The 21746-nt window shown below is 42.2% G+C and overlaps 1 protein-coding gene across 3 annotated transcripts in view; it reads left to right on the top strand.

Moving 5' to 3' along the window:
* Positions 1 to 19508, top strand: part of POC1A (POC1 centriolar protein A) — a 44158-nt gene extending 24650 nt beyond the window's left edge. For 2 of the 3 annotated variants that reach the window (XM_021533681.2, XM_021533690.2), the window contains exons 10-11: positions 7343 to 7483; positions 19224 to 19508. In XM_021533681.2, coding sequence (XP_021389356.1) covers positions 7343 to 7483; positions 19224 to 19322 — 240 coding nt within the window. In that variant the 3' untranslated portion in view covers positions 19323 to 19508. The remainder of the gene's footprint in view (positions 1 to 7342; positions 7484 to 19223) is intronic. The other variant, XM_031505951.2, reaches the window with a different exon arrangement.
* Positions 19509 to 21746: the final 2238 nt, after the last annotated feature.

Raw genomic sequence — 21746 nt, 5'->3', positions numbered from 1 at the left:
GTCTGGTGCACAACTGCCTTCCTCCTGGGATAGGTAGGTAGATTGTTTACTTAAAAGAGCAACAGTGTGATGAGTACTCGAGATGTTTCCACAATTCTCTATCCTACTTGGCTGTCCAAGCAGAAGCTTTGTAGGGATGAACAGGAGCCTTGCTATGATTGATCACAGGAGCTCTTCTCTACATCCCTCTCAAGCAGGGTGGTTGAAGATGATTATCCAGGGCTGCCTCTCCCTTTATTAAAGGAAACCCACTTATCTAAGCCTGTTTGGAGATGTGACCTTGTAATTGGTTTACGTAGGAACAGCTCTTAAACAGGAACAGAGTAAAAGAGATGGAGAGCAGCCCTGAAGAGCAAGACTTGAGGATGTTAGTTGACAAGAAGCTTGACTTGACCCAGCAATGTTGACTTGCAGCCCAGAAAACCAAGCATGTCTTGGGCTGCATCCAAAGCCCCATGGGCAGCAGGCTGAGGGAGCTAATCCTGCCCCTCTGCTGTGCTCAGGTGAGACCCCACCTGCAGTGCTGCCTTCAGGCCTCAACATGAGAAAAATGTGGACTTGCTGAGGTGGGTCCAGAGGAGGCCATGAGGATGATCAGAAGGCTGGAGTACCTCTGCTGTGGAGACAGGCTGAGAGAATTGGGATTGTTTAGCCTGGAGAAGACTCCAGGGAGACCTTAGAGCCCCTTCTGGTACCTGAGGGGGGACTACAGGAAGAGCTGGAGAGGGTCTTTGGTCATGGAGTGACAGGAGTGCCTTGGTGAGGAAGGTGGGAGAAAGGAAAAGGCAGCACCCTCAGCTTGGCTTTCCAAGGGACTTGAATGACTGCAGCAACCTGCAGCAGCTTTGCCTGGTAGTGGATGGAGCAGCTGTACTGCTACAACTGTTTTCCCTTGTGCTCTGGTTTGACAAGATTTCTTCCAGAAATAAGAGGATCAGCTTTTAATTTCTGTCATCTTACAGTGAATAGATTTGTTCTTAGACTCTGGAACAATAAGGCAAGTCCTGACAAGTCATTATTGGTCAGAATAAAAATTGCCTTTTAAGTTCAGCATCTCAGGCTAATTAATGTAAATTCTCCCACTTAGGTTGCTGCTGTATGTGGCTTGTTTTAATGCTTGAGTCATAATTCAAAGAAATGAGATTGAGGCAAGATTTTAAAGTTTGTTTTTTTTTCAAGCTGCAGTTTTGTGCCAGCTCGGAGATGGATGAAGTTAGCTTAAGGTTTAAAAGTTTCTAAGATCTCAAACTTTTCTGCTAAAATTCAAACTTCAAGCAAGAGTAAGAACAAGTGCATGTGTTGTAGTGTCTGTGTCTGCATTTACACATACATGGCATGCATTTTTATACATGTATATAAGTAACAAAATAGCTATGCACATAATTTGTATGTTACACAGTGTGTATATACCTAATTCAGTGGAAAAAGGCAAAATTATTCTGATGAAGGGAATGAGCTGGAAGCTGTTGTTCCCACTTGGGGAGATCACTGTGTGTCTTGCCTTGGAGGCTGAGGCTTTTGATGTAAAAGAACCTGTAGCTGGACAACCCAAGGCTGAGAATAAACACTTTTTTTCAATGTTTGACTGCCTTTTCTTGGGAGTTTTTCTCCAAAAATCAGGACCAGAAACAATTCTTGATGACATTTCTAACAAGTCGTTTTTATTCTTATGTTTTTGTTCCTATCGTAGCTTGTTTCCACACAAAACTATTCTGTTGAAATTTTTGTTGTTATTCTCCAGGAGCAGTGTTAACCAGTTGGGCATCACCTATGCAACAAAGCTTAATTATTCCATACTGAATTCTGGAAGACCTCTTCCTCTTTTCTAAAGAAACTCTAGGACTGATGGGAGGGGAAAATTGGTTAAAGGAGATGAAATGCAGGAAACATAAATGTAAAATGTTGATTTAAGATGTAGCTTTTCCTTCTCAAGAAACACAGCCTTGCTTTATTTTTTTAACAGTTGGCAGTCATTAAGTTTTATCTGTCACTGGGCTTTTAGTGTTTGGCATTACCATTTGTCATTTCACTCTTTACATGAATTCTATCTGTGCTTTTGGAAATGCAGTATGTGCCGAGCTCCCATTTGTCTTCAGTGTTACATTGAAGCTGATGGTACTACTGTCTGTCCTGATTTAAAAGTGACATTTACAGACTATAGGGTAAGTAAACAGGACCAATAGACACTGAACCACCGAGCAAGGTCACTGAAATGTGGGAACAGCTTTTCCCTTCTGGTGTGGACCTGCTCTTGACTGGAGATTGCCAGACAGGGTCACTTGCAGAGAGAGATAGGATGCTGGTATTTCTGCAACCAAATCCAAATTTCAGTCCGAGTGCAGCCTTCTCTGTATGGACAGGCTGTTTTGAACATTTTTGAGTACCTTAGCTGGCCACTAGCTCTTCCCCTGGTTCTGTCCTTCTGGGCATTTTGGTCAGCAGAGCTGAATGCTCTGATGCTGTTTCACTTAAAACACACGAGCCTGCTTCATCTGCCTCCTTCTGCCAGTGCTTCACTTAGGCTTTGGCACAAGAGTGCCTTGGGATTTATATGGCTTTGAGATGTTCCTGTTAACTCTTATTTCTTCCTGAGTTTATCAAGAGCTTAATATTTATTAGCCTATGGTGAAACATGGCTGTTACAATAGAGGTGCCAAATTTTAGTGGTTTTTTTAGTAACACCAGTAAGGGAGGAGGGTTCTACATAAATAATTGCATCAAACCCAATGTACTGTTTGTCTGAAGCAAAAATAAAAGATAGGTAATGTTCTTTTCACCTGCCTGTTCTCTCCCTCCCAAATTCCCTGCATTATTGTAGCTTGAATTCTGACATAAGAATTGAGCATAGATCATATAAATTGTTTCACAAAGTTAATTTAACTTGTGTCCTAAGTTGAGTTGTTACCCTATGCTGGTTTGGACAGTAGATGGGGAGTAATTCAAATCTTGAACAATGTGATTGCTCCTGAAATTTCAGAGCTGCCTTGAAGAGGGGATGCCTTTCCAGGCCAGAGAAATGTGCCTCTGCTCAGTCAATGGTACTTTGTGTGCAGCAGGGAGGACTGAGGTACTTCTCAGCTTTTCATGAGCCCTTCTATCTAGCATGGTGTATTCCATCTAACCTTCCTGTGGAGCTTACCTTGAAGCTGATGTGCTTCCACTGGATGTCACTGTTGCTCTTTGGGAACACATTTAAAGTATTTTACCTGTAGTGAAAACGACGTCTCAAAATAGACTTTTAAAGGTATTTCTCTTTTCTTTGGATTAGTAGAATTGGGGTTCAGATTAACTGTATACACCACCTTTGAGGGTTTTCTGCTGCTCTGTTTTAGGGGATTTTTTTCAGCTAAGATAATGGATTTGATTGCACTAGGGAATTTTAACATTGAAGGTCTGTGTTGAATTGAACACGTTAGATGTATGTGTTGTTTATGGGGTGTGCTGTCTTTCTAGATACTTGAAAATTAATTCTTGGCAACATCATACTGTCTTAAAATCACCAAAACACAAAACCCTCAAAAGAGTACATACACCGTGTTAATTGAAAAGGACTTAAAGGTAGAGCTGAACCTACCCCTTTCACACCACTCGATTCTTCCCATCCAGTGGAGAGAGGTGAGGAAGAGGGAGAAGAAATATTTCCTCTGGACTGAATTATAAGAATAATTCATTTTATTAGTAGGTGTAAAACTGAGGTGGGCGGTTGTTGTATCAATATGTCTTCTGAGGATCACCATTTAAGAAACAAAATGGCATTTCTTACTTGCCTCATGCAGTTTGCTACAGAAGTACATGTGTTGTTTAGTTCATACCTGCCCCCCAACCCCTGATCAGCACTGTAACTACTGGCCAGGATGCTGTTTAGCCAGAACAATTTTCATAAAAGTCTCAGTAAGAGACCTCTGGAATGAAGGCTGATTAATTTTCCCCTTCCCCCAAGTAGTTGCCTTGTGCTGTCTTTAAGTGGTTGCTATAAATAAATCACTTCTGTTTTCCCTTTGTCACTGAGATGTGTATTGTATTCTGAAATTGCTCATCTCTTCTTCCTTTAATGTTCAGCTGCTCCTTGCTCTACTCCCAGTGTTTTAATACACAGATGTTGTAATAAGATATTTAATGACAGAGACATTTGTTTGGTTATGCCAAATAAATTGTACACTTGAACTCTGACTGAAACCTCTGCAGCAGTGCCATTGTTTCTGGTGCCTGTCCCCAGAATTCAGCTGGCACTTTACCCACAGGTGGGTCAGATGAGTGCACAGGTGTCCCTGTAATTGTGATGGTAATTGGTACTGAGACTGACACAATTTTGTAGCTTTTTGCAATTTTCTTTCTAAATCTGTTAGAATTTAAATTCCTGATGGCTGGCTCAGATGATATAAATTGTCATTAGAAGGGCTCCTAGAGTCTCTCTAAGGTTGTATGTTTCTAAGGGTTTTCTTATTCATTCTTGGGAACAGCAGCTGATTTAGTCTGCTTTTACAAAATTTGAAAATGTTTTAGTCTGGAGGCAATCTGGGTCTTCCTCAGCTAGGTGCACACTTCCTAAAACTGAATGGTCAAAGACCTTGGTCAGCTGGAAGCCTCCTTTTTGGAAGCCACTGCTGTGACCCAGTGGTTATTTGCTGGCTGTCTGTGTCCCTGGTTTAGACACAGGCACTAACTCAGAACCTCATTGCTGAAGGCTGTAGCTATGGGATTTTTCAGGGATGGGCAGTAAGGAGCCTTTCAAGCAGCTGTGGTGTTTGAAGTATTCCATGTTGTCATGTTTCTGTTCTTAATGTAGGTATTCTTGTGGTTTTGGGGCTGTTGCCTTCAGGAGCCCTCATGGCCATTCTGGAGGTGGCTTTCGTGGGAATGGTACGTAGCTTGTGAGGTGAGCTGCAGAATTTGGCATCTGACAGCTCAGGCTTCAACTTGGCATGATGAGGGACCATCTGACCCCTAAAGCATCAGTGTGGGAGCATCTCTGCAGTATTGCCTTTGCCAGACTCTTACACTTTGTGAACTGTAACAAAGAGAATATAGACTCAGAGTTCAACCCTGAAGCTTTTTATGTAAAGCTGTCTGACATATGCTATAAAGATAGATGGAGAAAATCTGTTGGTACAGTCATTTTTCTGCTCTGTGAGTCAGCTTGTTCTGATGGGTTTTGAAGAGGATAGCTCATCATCATTTGGGGTTTTTAAGTGCAGGTTGTATGCAGCGTTAGCTCACTAAAATTTCTGCTGTGCCATGATTGACTGGCCTGAAGTTACATCATCAGCATAAGCTAGTCAGCCTTAACATAGAAAGAAAATGTTTTTTTTATCCTAGTTACCTATTGAAAATCAGTGGTTTGTGGTTTTTGTTTGTTTTCACTTTTAAATTTAGGCAGCAAATAGCAGGTTTTTAAAACTCGATTGATCTCATCTCTGCAAGAACATATTTTAGTTGATTAAATCAATGCATCAGTGAGCAACGTGTGGCTCTTTAGCTTCCTGCAGCACAGGAGTAGCTGGAGTGTGGCTGCCATGCTGTGTGACTGGAGTGTGGGCTGTGCTGGCCAGGGGCCGGTAGACAATCCAAATTATTCAAGCAGGTGGGAGGAAGGAAATTAGCAGAGGCCGGTGTGGCTGGTACCACCTGATACCGGCTGCACCCCCGGCCTGTGGGGGAGCACAGTGATCCCTGTGGAGCAGCTGTCATCTAAACCTTCCCCTTCTTTCCTGCTCCTTATGCAAAACTGGCCATGTGAGGCTTACTGCAGGAGGATGGTTTGGTGGGCAGCGTCTAGAAGAATGGTCAGCTCCTAGCAGATGGTGGCCAGCAGCAAGGCATTCTCCTGTCAAAGCTGCTACTGCTGCAGCCTTTTACATCTCTTGCTCACCCCATCCAGTCTCCACCTTCCCTAGGTACTCACATTTCTGCTCCTTCAAACTACTTATTGCATGTTTTGCCTGTGTGTTGAGCTGGATCTCAGCCTTGGGAGCCTTTGTGACCTCAGTCAGTGGCTCCCAGCAGCACAAGAGTTTTAATGTATATTTTTGAAAGATATACAATTTTTTGTATGTATGTATATATCTCCATGATATACTGAACACTGGTGGTTAAAATTATGTGACCTGCTCTTGTTGCAGTTTATTTGCACATCTGTACACATCTGGCATCAAATACAGAAAGGAGCAGGTATATCAGTACTGTGCTGGTGAGAAATGCTTTCCTGCTGTTGCATAGAAGAGAAGAGATAGAGGCAAATCTTTGTTTCTACTTAGAAAAAGTACATGTGGAAGAACTTTTGGAGACTGTTTTTCAATCTGTCAGAATTCCTTCTTTGTTGATTTGTAAACTTTGTGTGAGTAATAAGTGCATGGGATGGAGCTGCACCAGTCATTGGGCTATGGAGAAGTGTTTCAAGAGCTGTGATCTTGGCTTTCAATTCAAATTTTGTGCATTAATGTAAATTGAGAAACTGAAGTCTGCAGTTGCTTAACCAGTTGGCTACTGCCTTTAGTTAAACTTCTTTGTACTGCTTCTGCTGGCAATAATGCAGATAAACAATGCAAATAGTGTTTGTTCTACAAGAAAGATACCATTTTGAAAGAAAAGGAAAGAAGAATAGGTTCTTTAGTAGAGATCTATTTGTGTTTATCTAACTTAATTTATTCTGAATGAAATATTCAAGCTTGCATAACTAAAACAGTTGAAACTTCAAAGTAAACTTGTTCTTAATCTCGTTGAGGAGGAAAACCAGTTCAAGATGTAAACAAAATTAAAATTACTTAATCAAAACAGTTCCAATGCATATTGGGACATCTTGCTTCTGCTTAACTTAACTATGGTACAATGTCTTTGCCTTCTTTCAACTACCAAACATGGAAGAGGTTTTAACTTTACTGCTGGAGTGAAATAATCAGACTCCTCTGGGGTAGCTTACTTAATTCCTGTCATTGGGATGTAGTGTTTCCCCAAACTGCTCCAGTAAGTCTTCACTGACCTGTAGTCTGTACCTGTGTGCCACAAGAGCACACCAAAGTTCTTTGCACATAGAAAACTTTAACCTTGCAGGATTGCTTCAAGATTTTTATCTAAGGCTTGTCTTTCCTGGAGGTGGTTTAAAACCAAACAAAAGCACGCACAAAAACCCCCCAGAAAATAACAAAACCACCTTCCACCTGGAGCAGGCAGATGAGTCAGCAGAAGTTTTTCCTTTTTCCAGCTGTGGCTTTCCTCTTTTGCCTGTTTTTAATAGCATAGACTGTCCCAGCATAAGCTGTCCTTTACTGTTTGCCCTCCATGGAACAGAAATCCCTGTGCAGTTATTTGCATTGCAATAGCAGATTATGTCTGTTTATTTTTCTAGCAGTCAGAAATGGATTGTGGCATTCATCATAAGAAAACAAAAACTCAGGATTCTGTTAGGACTCATGAACAGCAAGAGGAGGAGACCAGTCTTGCAAATACCCTGGAGCATATTGTGGGGCAGCTGGATGTTCTGACTCAGGTATGATTTACTTTTTAGTTTATTATTGACAAGTGTACCTGTGACTGGAAGAAATGGGAATGTTTTGCAATAGTTTCATAGAATAATAATATGGCTAGTTCAAAACCTCTGCTTTTTAGTAGTATTTTGATAAGTCTTTCATCATCTGCTTCTCAGCTTCTCTCTTTCAGTTCCCTCATACTGTCTTCCACCTTAGGCATTGCTCTTCCCTAGTTTCTTTGTGCTGCAGCTTGGTAGATGCTGCTGGAGCCAGCTCTGATAGACTGTGCTGTTAGCCAGGGTTTATCTAAGGTGGTGCCTAAAGGAGTGGTTGGCAGAACAACTCTGTTTTGGTGAATAATCTGTGTCTGTCTTCCCTGCTCCGTTATACCACAGCCTATAGGTGAACTCTGTTCAGATCCTGCTCCTTTCCCCCACCCGGTGTTCACCTACACAGTCCAATCTCTGCAGAATCCTCCTCCCATCAGCAAGTCTGGGCCCTTCTGTGCCTCGTTGCTGGAACATGTTTTTCACCCACAGCTACAAACAGATAATCCCTTGCTAAAACATTAACAAACAGTTCTTTCTTGGAGTCAATAAACAATGTTTGAACAGAACCAGCCATGAATGGTGATCATCACAGAATGTGTTTACTTAATAAGAACATGGGGATAGAAGTGTTTTTTGATTACCTAAATAACTGCTCCTTGCTCATTGTGGAGAAATACTGTTTCTGGTTGGCTGGACATGAATTTCATTGTGGTTTTTTGAGATATGTGAGAAGCAGGGAGAAAATATGGAATGGCAAACATTGGAGGTCTCCTGTAGCTGAGACTATGGTGGTAGGATGGAAAAATCTGTTGGGAGGGTTTTTCTGTGAGTTTAATTACTGTTTCTGAGGAAGAGCAAGTAGGTCTTAAACACTTGATGTTGAACTTATTGATTAGTAGTCTGAGTTAGCTCTCTGCTCTTGAGAGAGTTAGCTTGTCAAAGTACTTGTCAAAGAATATAAGATGATGGGTTGGAGGGCCCATCAGAAGATTGAAGGCTGTTTTAGGGATTAAAAAACATGCCACAACTACAAGCAGACTAAAATAGTGTAGGATGAAACACAAAAGGTATTTAAGTTCACTTGGCAGAAATGCAAAAAAGCACTTTTGCTGTGATCTTTAAAACACTGAACAGTGGAGGAGGGGAGGGAAATCTTGTGTGGCACTGGGCCCTCATACTTGTGAGTAAAAAGCAGCTCAGTGTATACACAAAATATTCTAATAATGTTTTTAGGTCTCCCTAGTAAGCTTGGAATGTGATTGTTATCTTTCATTACATTAATCACATCCACATTTCTGATGATGGATGTGTAATGGCTCCTTTTCAACTTCATAGGTGTTTAGAGGAGGCAAATATTGCAGTAAACAGTATATGTGGAATTTAACCTAAATATAAGCAATGCAAATATCTCTGTCGAAGATATTGTGTAAGTGTAGAAAATTCTAAATGTTGTTTTAAACTGAGCAGAAAGAGAAATTGAGTTCAGTGGGGGAGGAATAAATTAGTAAGTTATAGGATAAAATTGGAAATAGCCCTGAAATAGTAAAAAACCAAAAAGCTGCTTTAAGTAACTGTGTTCTTCAACCTTTTACCTTTTTTGTAGCATTTTTACCATCTTTGAAGTACTTAATTTCCCATTGGTTCTAATCTGTGTATGTTGTATTAACACCATTTTAATGCATTTGTACAGGTAGATGTTCCTGACATGCTGCTTTCGTGCCAAGGTTTTGATATGTAGCAGTGACACAAACTGACACCAAACAAACTTTAGCAAATGAGCCTGGAAGAATTCCTCATTCCTGGACTAAGGCAGAAAGCACCTCAGAGAGGAGGGATGTGGGCAGGTAGTAGGGCACATGTGGAGGATGTTGACTTGCATGTCTGAACTTTGACTTTTCCAGCTTGGGCTGGTAGGAGAGGGGAATACAGCTCCTGCCACTGCTAGCCCTCTTCGGTGCAACTGGATGTGCTGTGGTAGGAGCTGTGGTGATCCAAGTGAACTGGAAGCAGTGCATGGTGGTGTGGGGCTGCTGTTTCTTCCAAGGCATTTCTGCCAAAGCACAAATGGGTGCTGCTCCCTGCAGGCAGCAGATTCAAACCAATGTGTGTGTGTCAGCTTGGGGCCTGCTGACTTCTTTGTGAAAGGAGGACACCACTGCTTCTTCAAAACAACAGAAAGATTTCATAAACAACACTTAAAAAGGTGTCACTATTTTCTCTTCTTGAAGGGCTGAAGCTGTGCTCTGTTAAAATCATAATTCGTGAGTATTGCATGTTTCAAGAGAACTCTTAAGGGCATAAGCAGGGGCATCCACTTGCAGGGAAAGAGCATGTGACATTTCCAGAAACCCTCTATTGATGTAGCCATCCATGGGCTTCTCAGGAATTTAATCTGTTAGCTTGGATTATTTTCTGATGGGGTATCCTGAGTTCCTGTGTTCATTGTTCTTTTTGTAGGTGAAAGGCTGTGTTGCCATCATGTAAAGTACCGGTGGGAGGTTAAAGTTGTGATAAACTACTTTGGGAAATTATGCAGATCTAAGCCAAGTTTATTTTCCTAATATTTTTTTCTGTAGCTGTCATTTCAAGGTTTAAACCTGGTATCATGTAGAAGTGGGAAAGAGAGAAAATGCTGCCAATTTCTGCTGAAAGAGGTGATAGTAAGACATCAGCTGTGGGCTGTCATCTCTTGCCAGCACACAGCTTTGTTCTGAGCTGCACACATGAAGCTGCATCACCAATTACTAGTACCTTTCCTCTGCTGACAGATGAAATAAGGTGTCATGTGCTTGGATTGAGTGAGATTGTTTTTGTTCTAATTCAGAGGTCTCTTCCAGCCAGTCAGCAATCACTGAGGCTGTGAAGGTGTTGTGCCCTGAACAGGAGGATACACTGAAGCAGACTTGCTCCTTCAGCTGGGCACTTCAGTTCTTATGAGAGAGATATCAGTGGCTGTTGTGTATCACAACTAGCAGTAACCATAAGAGTGAATAGAAGCTTTGCTAAGCTTGATTCTTATGTCATTGATATGATTCAATTCTTTAAAGTTTATGATTCAACTAGTCTTTGATTCAATGAAATCTTTTTTCCTTCTCCTCCCCAAAGCTCTGTCAGGATATCTTTAATTTTACTTGTAAGAAACTGGTCTAATGTGACCTGACAGGGTCTTCATATTTTTTCCTGAAAGCGGTTTATATTTAGCCTTACATGGCTCTTTTTTGGAAGAGTGGCATATACTTAATTCTGCTACCTTGAAGAGTGAAGTTGAGACCTGGACATAAGCCAGTTGTTCCCAGTAGTTTTGGATTACTTAAATGCCCTGGTTCCCCTCTGTAGAAAAGCAAAGGAATTAGGAAGATGAGAGTAAAAAATGTATGATGCCGATGCTTTGCCCCTCCCTTTCCCTTATTCTCTTGTCAGTGTCTCAGTATTTAAAAATCCTCTACTGCCATTTCAGAGATGTGAAAAAGATGAAAATGCAACCTGTTTATCAATTTATTCATTTTTATTGAAGACTGGATCTCAGTAACTCAGTGCCTATATGAAGAGTTGGGGTGAATATTTAAGGGGAAAACAAGGTGATTTTCTCTCTTGGATGACCTGGTAGAGAAAGGTGTATTTTGCTGAAACAAAAATCTAGCAGATATCAAAGATTTGCTTGGTTTTGGTGCATTTCCTGCATTTACAGCTGAGCTGCCCTGCTGAAAAGATCGTCTGTGAGTTACTGTCTTGGCTATATTTGCAGTGATCATCTTCAAACAGTTTAATGTTCTCTTGTCCTCACTCCAAACACCTCCAGCTGCTGTGTTCACTCTGTTCATCTGTGGGCAGCAGGCACTGAGGCAAAAGCTGCTGGTTTTATGTGGGAAGGAAGATGTCTTCTCCAAACGAAGAGTTCAGAACCAGGTTAGCATAAAAATTCATAAATAGCTGCGATAATCCACCCACAGGAAGCGGCTTTATATGCTTCCCCAAACTAATCTTGCATTGAAGCTGGGAGAAAACAACACAGTGAAATGGAGAAGGCTTGATAAATCTGTAAAATAATCCAAAGACTGAATTGAAGGACAATCTAGCTCATGTGAGATTAAAGGATTATTTCACTCCAGAAAAGATTGCAGGCGAAGAAAGAATTTTTCTAAATTTTTTTTAGCATAAAAAAAGACTTGGACACAAGTGAGTTGCTTTTTAATTAAAGCTGAAAATGTTTGTGTGTCCAGTGCTAGTAATGAAAGCGAGTAAAATCAAATTTTTACTCCTTTTTTGAGATGCGGTCTCAAGCCTGTGTTGGTGAGGGATGAATGTGGTCTCTCTTTTGAGAGGCACTGAAAGTAAATTAAGCAACTGGTTTAGTAAAATATATGCTTTATGACTTCGAGTAGAAGAAATAACTTCAAGAAGAAATAATTGGCAGTGGTGGGGGGGGGTCATGTCCCAAGTGCTTCTACCTTTGCTGTGCACAAATATCTTGGCTCCTGTGTTGCTCTCAAGACCTGAACACTGATGGACCCAATATAAAGGAGAAAAATGGCAAATAATTTTTATTCCAAGAGAAATATTTTGAAATCTGAACCACTAATAAAAAAGTTCTCATCTGAAAATCTGTGGAGTGTCAGATGAGCTTGGTTTTTAATTTAATCTGAATTTAAAAGACGTAGAGGCTATTTCTTGTGAATCAGACCCATCTCTTAGAGATTCAGTAGCTTTGATCTCTCACTCAAAACAAATAAAGTACCCTGATTATTGCCAGTCCTCTGTGTCATTGAGCGGAGCAACGTTTTTTAACCTCCCATATTTACTTCCAAAATGTGCTTGTTATAAAATCTTGATGCAAATACATTTGTCTCCTTTCTAAGATTGTTTAAATTAAATGCACTCTGAGGGATATTGCTGTGTTAGCTGGACACTCTGAAGTCTGGCTCTTCAGAAGTGCTGATCCTCTCCCTGGATGTTCACAGGACCTTCATCTTCCATTTTCCTTCAATGGGAAGGAATATTAAACACCTCCCACAATTTATTTTCACAAGCAGACTTTGAAGATTAATATATATTGTTATTCAGCTATTGGATACCAGCAGCTGAGTTCATTTAGGTGAGTGATTTGCATCCTCAGAGGCAGGGGATGGATATGGGAAGGCTTTGAAGTCTTTGTGGTTGGGGAAGACCTCCGGTCATTCGGGGTTCTAACCTCTGTACTCTGCAGTTGCTGTCATGGTGCATGTTTGGACATTTTGTTGTAGCTCATCCTGACTGGCTGTGTTTTTGGTGAAACTGGGAGTCTCCTGACTCCTTCTGCTCTGCTGGCCCAGCCCCAGAGGTCTGGGAGCTCTGCACCAAGGAAGCTGCACTGAAGCCATCAGCCATTCCCTTCTAGAAAGGTGCAGGATCTGATGTAAGTGCCATCAGTTTAGCTTTGGCTGATCAACTGTCAAGACTAAAGCAACAGAAACGTGTAATGCAACATTTCTAGTCAGAGGGCTGTAAATGGAAAGATTCAGTTGCAAAGGGCTTGTGTACCTTGTGTCTCCAGCCTGTGTGGATGAAACTGGCAGAGCCTGTGGCTCATTTTTGTAGCTAGGATTGATTTAATACAAAGAACAACCTTTTCTGGTCACTGTGATACTGGTACTGATCATGCTGCTTGCTCTGGCAAATACTGGATAGTACTGGAATTTTTGTGTATGTTTGTGTGTTTTTTTCTTCTGTAAAAAGCACAGTGATCACTTCTTGCTGTGCTGAGTACCACAGGAGGAGATTTGTGCATTACACCAAAGTTGTTTCTATAATTTAGTGAAAGGGTTGGTAAACTGTAATTCAAGTAATTCTGCAGAAAGTGAGGTGTGCTGGGAGGTGGAAGGAGAGATGGCAGCTGAGTATGATAGAATGGTTTGTTTGGAAGGGACCTTAAAGTTCATCTAGTTCCAGCCCTCCTGCCAGGTCAGGTTGCTCACTGCCCGATCCAGCCTGGCCTTGAACGCTGCCAGGGATGGGGCAGCCACAGCTTCTCTCTGGACAGCCTGGGCCAGGGCCTCACCACCCTCATCTTAATACTAAGGGAGGGTAGCTGACCAGTACTGGCTTTGAGTTTTCTAACTAACCATTTCCTTCTTGTAGTGCTTTGGGCTGCTAAATAGAAAAAATTATTTACTTTTCAAGTGTCCTCAGTAGGGGATGTCTGAATGGTGGATAAAGAGAGCTGGTGGGACTGTGAACTCTCATGTCCTGCACTAGAGGACAGACAAGAAGGTTGTTCAACAACTCAACACAACTTGAGCAGATCTTGACGAGGCCAGGCTAGTGCTGGCATTTGCCCTTCTGCAGGCATTGTCATGTATTCCTAATCCATGTGACCCCACAGTGAACCTTGGATGGATGCACAAAACCTGTGTTGAGGGGTGTGTGGGACTTCCCAACTCAGGGCTGTACAGCAGCACTGACCAGCTGTTCCTCTTCAGCTGCATTGGAGCTAAGTGTCTTGTAGAACAATAATGAAAGTCTGTGGAATTTGAAGCAAGTTACAAAGTAAACCCAAGAAAATTAATGGTGTTGAATTAGAGAATGGGACAGTGCTGAGTCTTCACTCATTAACTCAGCCTGGTTTGAAATATTCTATGCAAATAGGATGAGTATTCACATTCGAGTTTGCCTTCAAAGCCATTGAGATGGTGAGGAGCTACAGACCTGATTTTAAATGTTTGGGGTAGCACATCTTGTTTTAGTCTGAGCACATGAGGAACTATCATTCCTGTTAGAAATATCCCACACTTTATTTTAAAACACATTTTTTATAAACCAAAACCCACTCTGAGGTTAAGGCTTTGACTCCTGGAGTAAGGCTGGTCCTTGCAGGCATTTGTTTGCTACATAAAGTGTTAATTCTGTGCAAGCTTCATGTCTTGTTCTACTGAGATGAGACTTATCTCCTCACAGTCTGAACTGCCAGCTCTTGCTGAGAATGCTTCAGAGATGCAGGTGTGTAGCTGGCATGGATGCTATCTCAGAGCTGTTAAATTACAATTTGCACGTGAGGAGAGCAGCCCAGCTCTCTTTAAATGTGCTTGGTAAGAGCAGAGATCTGCTCTGGGGGTCCAAGTGCAGCTGCTGATGTGGAGGGGCCCTGGCTGCATGTTGGAGCAAAACCCAACATGGTATGGGAGGAGGAGAGGCCATTGTTGCCAGACAGGTTTGTGCTTGAACTCTTGCTGCAGAAGTTCTCCCATGAGCCTTTCAATCTTGCAGCTGCAGTTTGGAGTTGTAAACTGTGATTAGTGGTGGGAGTTAAAGTTGTTTTTTTTTTTTTTTCTCCTGTAAAAGGTATGTAGGGCTACCCCAGTGCAAACCCTTCCTGTGGTAGTTTGTTTCATTCATTGCATTAGTTTAGAGAAAGGGCTCCCAGGCTTAATTTACCTGTCTGCCCCTTGGATGCCAAGGCAGCATTTTTATGATGCAGTTCATTTGTACTTTTTGGCCATGTTTGGGAGTAAAGTGGGCTCTGAAATTGCTAATTTTAGGGAAACTCACATGAAGTTACAGCAGGGCATCTTTAAGAACACACCTGCACTGGCCATGCTTGTTACAGAGAGCATCTTCAACCTGCATCTCCAGGTCAAACGTGACAAGTCTCATTCTGTAAATCTATGGGCAATCTGTAGTCTTCAATGGACCTCTTAGAAACCATCAGTCCCTGAGTTCTTCCTTGTACCCACACAGTGGAGTGAAGAAAGTGTAGGAGCAGAAACTTAAAAACTTCTGCGTTTGTTGTGTGCTTATTGTGGGTGATTTTTTGTAATATAAATTGAAAAGAAAATGCTGTCTTCATAAATTAACATGTCAGATAGAGAAGAAAAATCTGAAGAGGCAGAAGTAATATTTTTCCTTTGAGCTGTTTGATATGCTAGTGCTCTGCAAAATGTTTTAGCATATGCTTAGAAAAAACAGTGGAGCAAACTTTTGAGGATCTTTTTAAGTAAAGCTAGAAAACTACTTCCACTTTCTTTGAGATCAGTGGGAGAGAGGGATTTTCTGTTATGAAGAAACACCAATAGAAGGGCAAGTGTCCTATTTTTCCTGCACGGCGCCAAGAACACATCTGTGGTGCAGTCACTGTGCAGGATCATATCCCTTGTAGGTTCAGCCAAGCTGTTGTTACTTGATCTGAGGAACTGCTGTGTCCATATTTTTGGGGGTTTCCCTGATTAGTGATGATCAGTCAGGCAGTTCTCTGACCCCTGTGCTGTTCCATGGCAAACTCAGAGACACTGTGACTGCATACTGGAAAGGCCCTGTGCAGCACCTTTGGCCTTGCAGAGTGTGTCCCTGAGCAGGGGGAGCATTAGTTTTTCCACCCTTCTGTGCCCTTGCCCACCTTGCCCCCAGCTCCAGGCTAAGTCCTGCTTTAGCTCATAGCAGCCATCTGCCTGGATCTCTCCTGGTAGGGACTCCACTGCTGCTGCAGAGCCTTGCTGGTGACCTCTGCTCCTTGCTCTGGACTCTGCTGTTCAGGTTTCCTTCAATGCTGGTGGAACTGGTTTCTTTTGGTGTTCAATTAGCACCTGGTTCCCCTTATCAGTCCTGCTGAAAAGCCCTTCCGGGGCTGCTGCAGAAGCATCAACCCTAAGGCCAGTAGCTTTTAAATTATCTCTGCTGCTTAATCAAACATGTTTAAGAGGGGCTAAAGAAAAGATGAGAGCATTTGGAACAGCATCCCAAATCACTGTTATTTGGGTTGTAAAAATAACGTGGAGGAATGCCATAAGGGGCTTGTATCAGGTAAGCAAGAATGACTACTGGGTGCTGCAGTTCAGGTGTCCTGGAGGAGGATGGAAGTGAATATTCCCCAGAATTTTTAAGTAAATTGGACGCAACTTTTTATTTCTCCATAGTTTCTCATTAATGTTTCCAAAGAGAAGAGTGGTTTTTTTCAATGCTGAGTCTGTGAAGATAAATGAAGACAAATGTTGCTGGAAGTGTTGGTAGAAGTGATTTAAGTTTTCTCTGAAAAATTCCTGTATTCTGTTCTGGTGCCCATAGTAATGCTCAGTATATTACTGTAATGCCAGAAATACTCCTTTAAAAATAAATAGCTTGGTCTTTTTTTCTTGTTTAAGCCTAAGCTGTTATCCTTGTGCCAATTTGAGCCTGGACTTCAATAAATTATCCAGCATTTACTCCCTGGGGCGTAATGGAGACATGTACTATATTCCTGACACACCAGGAAGCCTAGATCCTGCTACAGAGTGCAAACTGGGCTCTGGTGAATCTTCACAGGATCTGGCTAGTGTTCTCCTCCTTGGCTTCACTGCTGGTTTGTTATCTTTAAGAAGCCATAGCAAAAGCATGCAGGAGTTGAATGGGTGCAGTTTCATTTGCCTCCTGAGAATGACATGATTTATAAATAGCAGCATGGAAATATTGTAAAACTTTCAGCTGCTAATAAAGGAGCTTTTCTGTGCAAGTTGCAATATAGCACTTAGAGCAGCTGGGCAGTATTTGTGCTTTCCCTTACCTTTCTGGGATATCAGATGCCCTGTCTATTTATATTCATCATACATTCAAGTCTAAATGGACTATAGTCATTGATTCCTACTTTGGTCTTCCTGAATTTAATTTCTGACTACTACTTTTCCACTTCTAGTTTCCAAAAAATACTCACTGCAAGTTTCTGCTTATACTTACACGCAGTTTCCATTCCAATAAACATTTTCCTTCCAGCTTTCTCACAAATTCAACACTTTGTGAAATCTGCTTTACTTGTGTCTCATATTGCCATGTGTAACAGTTCTTAACTCCTATTGACAGGATCATGGTGGCAGTAAATCATGGAACAGAGGAACCATGAGTGATCTGGGCATTGCTTCTGGCAGGGCATTGTGACTGGGCCTTTAATTCAGCTGATTATCTTTCTAAAGGAAATTTGATGCAATGTTTCATTCTTTCTCTTTTTATTGGAGTGTTGAGTTACTAGGTCATTTTTTAGATGGAAAAGCCAGGATCCCTACTGGTTTTCATTCTCTGTCTGGTTTCTTAAAGGATAAAGATCTTTGCTGTAAACCCTTGGTAGACGTTTGGCCTGCTGTGTTCTGCCCTTGGTGGCTTTGTCCTGGTCTCCAAGACAGTCACTAGGCAATGGCACGGCTGGATGTGGAAAAGATTAAGTCCTCTCTCCTTTGAATAGATGGGAGGGCTCCTGCTGGCTCTGGGGCACCTGGGATGTTACCTGCTGGCTCCACAATGTTTCTTCTGGTTCTCTGTGTACTTCAGTTCCTGTGCCTCAAAGGGATGGAAATAAAGAAGGAAAAAACTTAAATGCAGCTGGTGCTGTAGCCTATGGAATATTTGGGCAATGCAGGGTTTATTCTTTCAGGTGAAGCTTTCTAGAGCTGCAGCAGAGCTCTTCTGCCTTGTTACAGGTCAGAAATAAGAAATATATTAGAAATAAACTTTGAACTGGGTTTAGGGAGGAGGAAAAGGTGCATTATGATGTACTGGACAACCTCAAGCCCTTTCTGACTTCCTTGATGCAGTCTTGCAAGATGGCTTTGCCTTATGCCTGCTGTTGTTTTTACTATGTCTGTTTTCTCCCCCGCGAATTGTCTCATTCCCCAAATCATTTTACAGCAGACTTTTCTTAGTCTCAAGTGGCCTTAGCCAAGCTATTTCCTCTCTTTGTGCTTTAGTTTCCCCAGCTGTAAAATGGGGATAATGAGACCTGCTTGCTTTTGTCAGGCACTTAGAGATGTGCTTACGAAATGCGCTATTAAAAGGCTTTCTATGTATAACTGCTATACAAACAGCGGTTGTCCAAGTTTATTTGAATTACTTTATTAAAGTCCAGGGTTCTGAGCATCCTTTGTTTTTAGCAGAGGATGTTATTTATGCAGTAAAAGTGCTCAAAATGTGAAGCTATTGATCGTTGCTGATAAGTTTATGGATATTAAAGCATTAAATCATCACCACCCATTATCAGCCATTCTGGTGTCTCTGGAAGCTGAAAGTGGTTGTGCATAGCTGGGGCCCTTGATTATCTTGGAGTGATCAATAAAAGGTTTTCAGCAGAAGCTTTTATTGCCACGTGGTTAAAATGTTCTTCCTGTGCATCCTGTACATGATGACTTCAGCTTGAGGAGAAAGAGAGCAATCCTTTGCAGGGTAACTGGATTACACAAAGAAATGTAGGCATTATGTTGAGGTAGATATTGCTATAGATATAGATGGAGTTTTCCCCCTCCAACTCCTGCTGCATTATCTTAGGCTGGGAAGGTTTTCTTGCCTGTCATGGTGCTTGTCCAGCAAGTTTTGAGCATTTTAATTACAGCAGACCCATGGTGTTCAGGGAAGGGAGGAAATGGTTGGAAGCAAGGAGATAAAATCAGAGCCATAACTGAGCAAAATTGTTTAAAATCTATGTTTTGTTAGCAGAAGCGTGTCTGGTGCCTCATGAACCTGTCCAGGAAAGGAAATGCAGAGCCCAGTCTGAAAGCACCAGTGCTGAAATGGGCGCTTGGTGTTGTCTGCAGGAGGGCTTTGTGCCCACTGTCTGCTATTGCTCCTCTCTGAAGTCATGCGGGGCTCTGCCCTGTTGGAATGCTGACACGAGTTCCAGCCTAGAAATACCTCGAAATATTCCTGTGAATTTAGCATTTTATTGAGAGTGCAGTGTGCAGTGTGTCTCTGTCAGTAGCTCAACAGCAGTTTTTACTTTGTTTTGCAGACAGTTTCCATCCTGGAGCAGAGGCTGACACTCACTGAAGACAAGCTGAAGGAATGTCTTGAGACTCAGCAGAAAATCATTCAGAACAAAACAAACTGATTTCCTGAGATCAGACAGGAGCTAAAGGAATTGGGAGGTTTGAGGTTGTTTGTGTTTCTAACAGACTGTGTGTGACTTGCTTTAACAATTTTGAGCACAATCTATTTTTCAATTGGAATGTATAGTTACTGTGTCTGTAAATAGCTTTGTTACTTCACTAAAATAAAAGCAATATTTTATTCATAAGTGTGGGTAACAATTGTAATCTCTTGTACTTTCCAGAAGTACAGCAGCCAGCATGTGGATTGAGTACTAACCAGGAAGGTCACATCTCTCCTGCCTCTGATCCTAAGTTAAAGTGTGTAAGCAACTTGGAGTTGCCAGATGCCTGGCCCAGGCTGTATTAGGCTTGTTGCTGAGGTGTGTGCTGCCTGAAGGTGAGAAGCAAAATGCTCTCAGGATATTTGGAGCAGTGGTATTTCACCTCTGGTCTAGGACCCTATAGAGCAGGTGAGGTCCTGTGCAACTGGCACCTGGAAGGGTTTGTCTCAGCCAAGACTCACACAGCAAATCTGACACAGCACCTGAGACCCTGGATGGTATTTGTGCAGAGGTGATTAAATCTGATACATTCAACCTGCTCCCATGTGCAAGATAGGAAAAATGATTGAGGCTGGGACAGAGGTCCCAGCGTGTCAGATGCAGGGTGATTTCCAAGGAGATTTTGCTTCATCTTTGCTTCTTAAATTAAAGGCAGAGCAAAGGGTCAGGAAGGGAACTAATCAGTGGAATGTTTTCTCCATCATGGAACTTGACTCTTCTCATACTGGACTCCTTTAATTTTTGGTAATTTTGCAGATGTTTTCATAATTGAGCAGCTCATCACTGGCACCTTCCTCCCCTCATCGCTCCTCCTGGCTTTTTTTGGGCTTGAGCAGGTGTTCAGTATGTAACTGCACAAGAATTTGGACTTTTGGGACATCCTGTCTGCAACACCCCTTCTGCTAACACATACCGGTGGTCTCCTTTCTTGCAATAATCTCTGACCCACATTCCCGGAGAAACTTGAGCACCTCAGGGTTACCTTCCTGACTGAGGTCTGTCTGACCTCTGCAGACAGGGAGGCTGCCTCAGTCCCTGCCCTTGGTGGTACCTCGTGCCACCAGCACCTGCCAACCTAGCACAGCTTCCAGGGCCTCCATCTCCACGTGTGTTGTGGCACCCTGGATGCTTGTCTGAGGACAGGCTGGCACCCTTACTTCACATGGGGTTTAGCTGGTTAAGGCCAGGGCATGTGGTTTTGGCTTTGGGATGATTTTTGGCACTTGCTTTTGTTGCAGGCTGTGTTGGCTGGGACAATACCTTGGTGGTGTTAATGCTCCTTGTCCCACATGAGGGGAGCTGGTTGTGTTTTGTGTTTTCCTGCCAGCCACTAGGAAGCTTCTGGTCTCCTTCCCTCCTGGTCCTTTGTACATCTCTAAGAGCCCCTTGCTGGCATGATCACAATATTTCATTCCTTCATTTGTGGGAGGCTGAGAGCTTTCTCATTTCCATGCTTGGTTGGTGATGAGTTTCTCTCTGCTCTGCCACAGACTTTGTTTTCTGTTTCCAGGCTCTGAGTCTGATAAATCATTACTTTCCCTTAATGGAATCAATTCAGTGGTGATATTCTGTGTTCTTGCTCTAAGCTTTCAGTGGCTTTTTGCTGAGAGACTGACATCATTTTCATTGAAATGAGCTTGTGTGGTGATGCATATGGGTGGGGAGGAGGGTACTCAAAGATGCTGTGGCAAATTTGCTGCTAGAAAAACAGCTGTTTCTGCCCTGATCTTCTGCCACTGAAACAATGACAAAAATCGGTTGCCAGACCCTAAAATTTAAACTTGATCCTCAGTGTTGTGGACTGGCCTTTGGGATTGGGGTGTGGAGGGGAAAATTGAAACATTCCTACAGCAGTTTTTAAGCTAAGTTGGTCAGAGCATGGTGCTAATAATGCCAGAGTAGTGGATTTGATCCCTGTATGGGGCCATTCACTTAAGAGCTGGATTCAGTAATCCTTGTGGGTTCCTTCCAGCTCATTCTGTGATTTACTTTAAAAATAGCCCTTGCATATTTTTAATGTGTAGTTTCTAATGTCTTGGAGACATAGTATTTTAGAGAGGATGGCAGTACAATTTACACATTTCATGTGTTTCCAAAGGTACATTTGATACAGATGCTTTTCCTTTTCAGACGTTCTGAGCGAATCCATTTGAAAGATGTACTTGTGCTTCTAAAACAGTATAAGTGCCCAAGTGCTGAGGACAAGTGGGATGTGTAGGGTGTTATGTTTTAACCCCAGTTGGCAGCTAATCCTCGCCCAGCCCCTCACTCGCCCCAAGTGGGATGGGAAAGAGAATCAAAAGACTAAAAGCGAGAAAACTTGTGGGTTGAGATAAAGACAATTGATCAGGTAAAGCAGAAGTAGTGAAAAAGGCCATCCCC

This window comes from Lonchura striata, chromosome 12 (genome assembly GCF_046129695.1).
Source record: "Lonchura striata isolate bLonStr1 chromosome 12, bLonStr1.mat, whole genome shotgun sequence".
NCBI lineage: Eukaryota > Metazoa > Chordata > Aves > Passeriformes > Estrildidae > Lonchura > Lonchura striata.
Note: the sequence above shows the minus strand (reverse complement) of the source record. Positions and strands in the feature narration are given on the sequence as shown.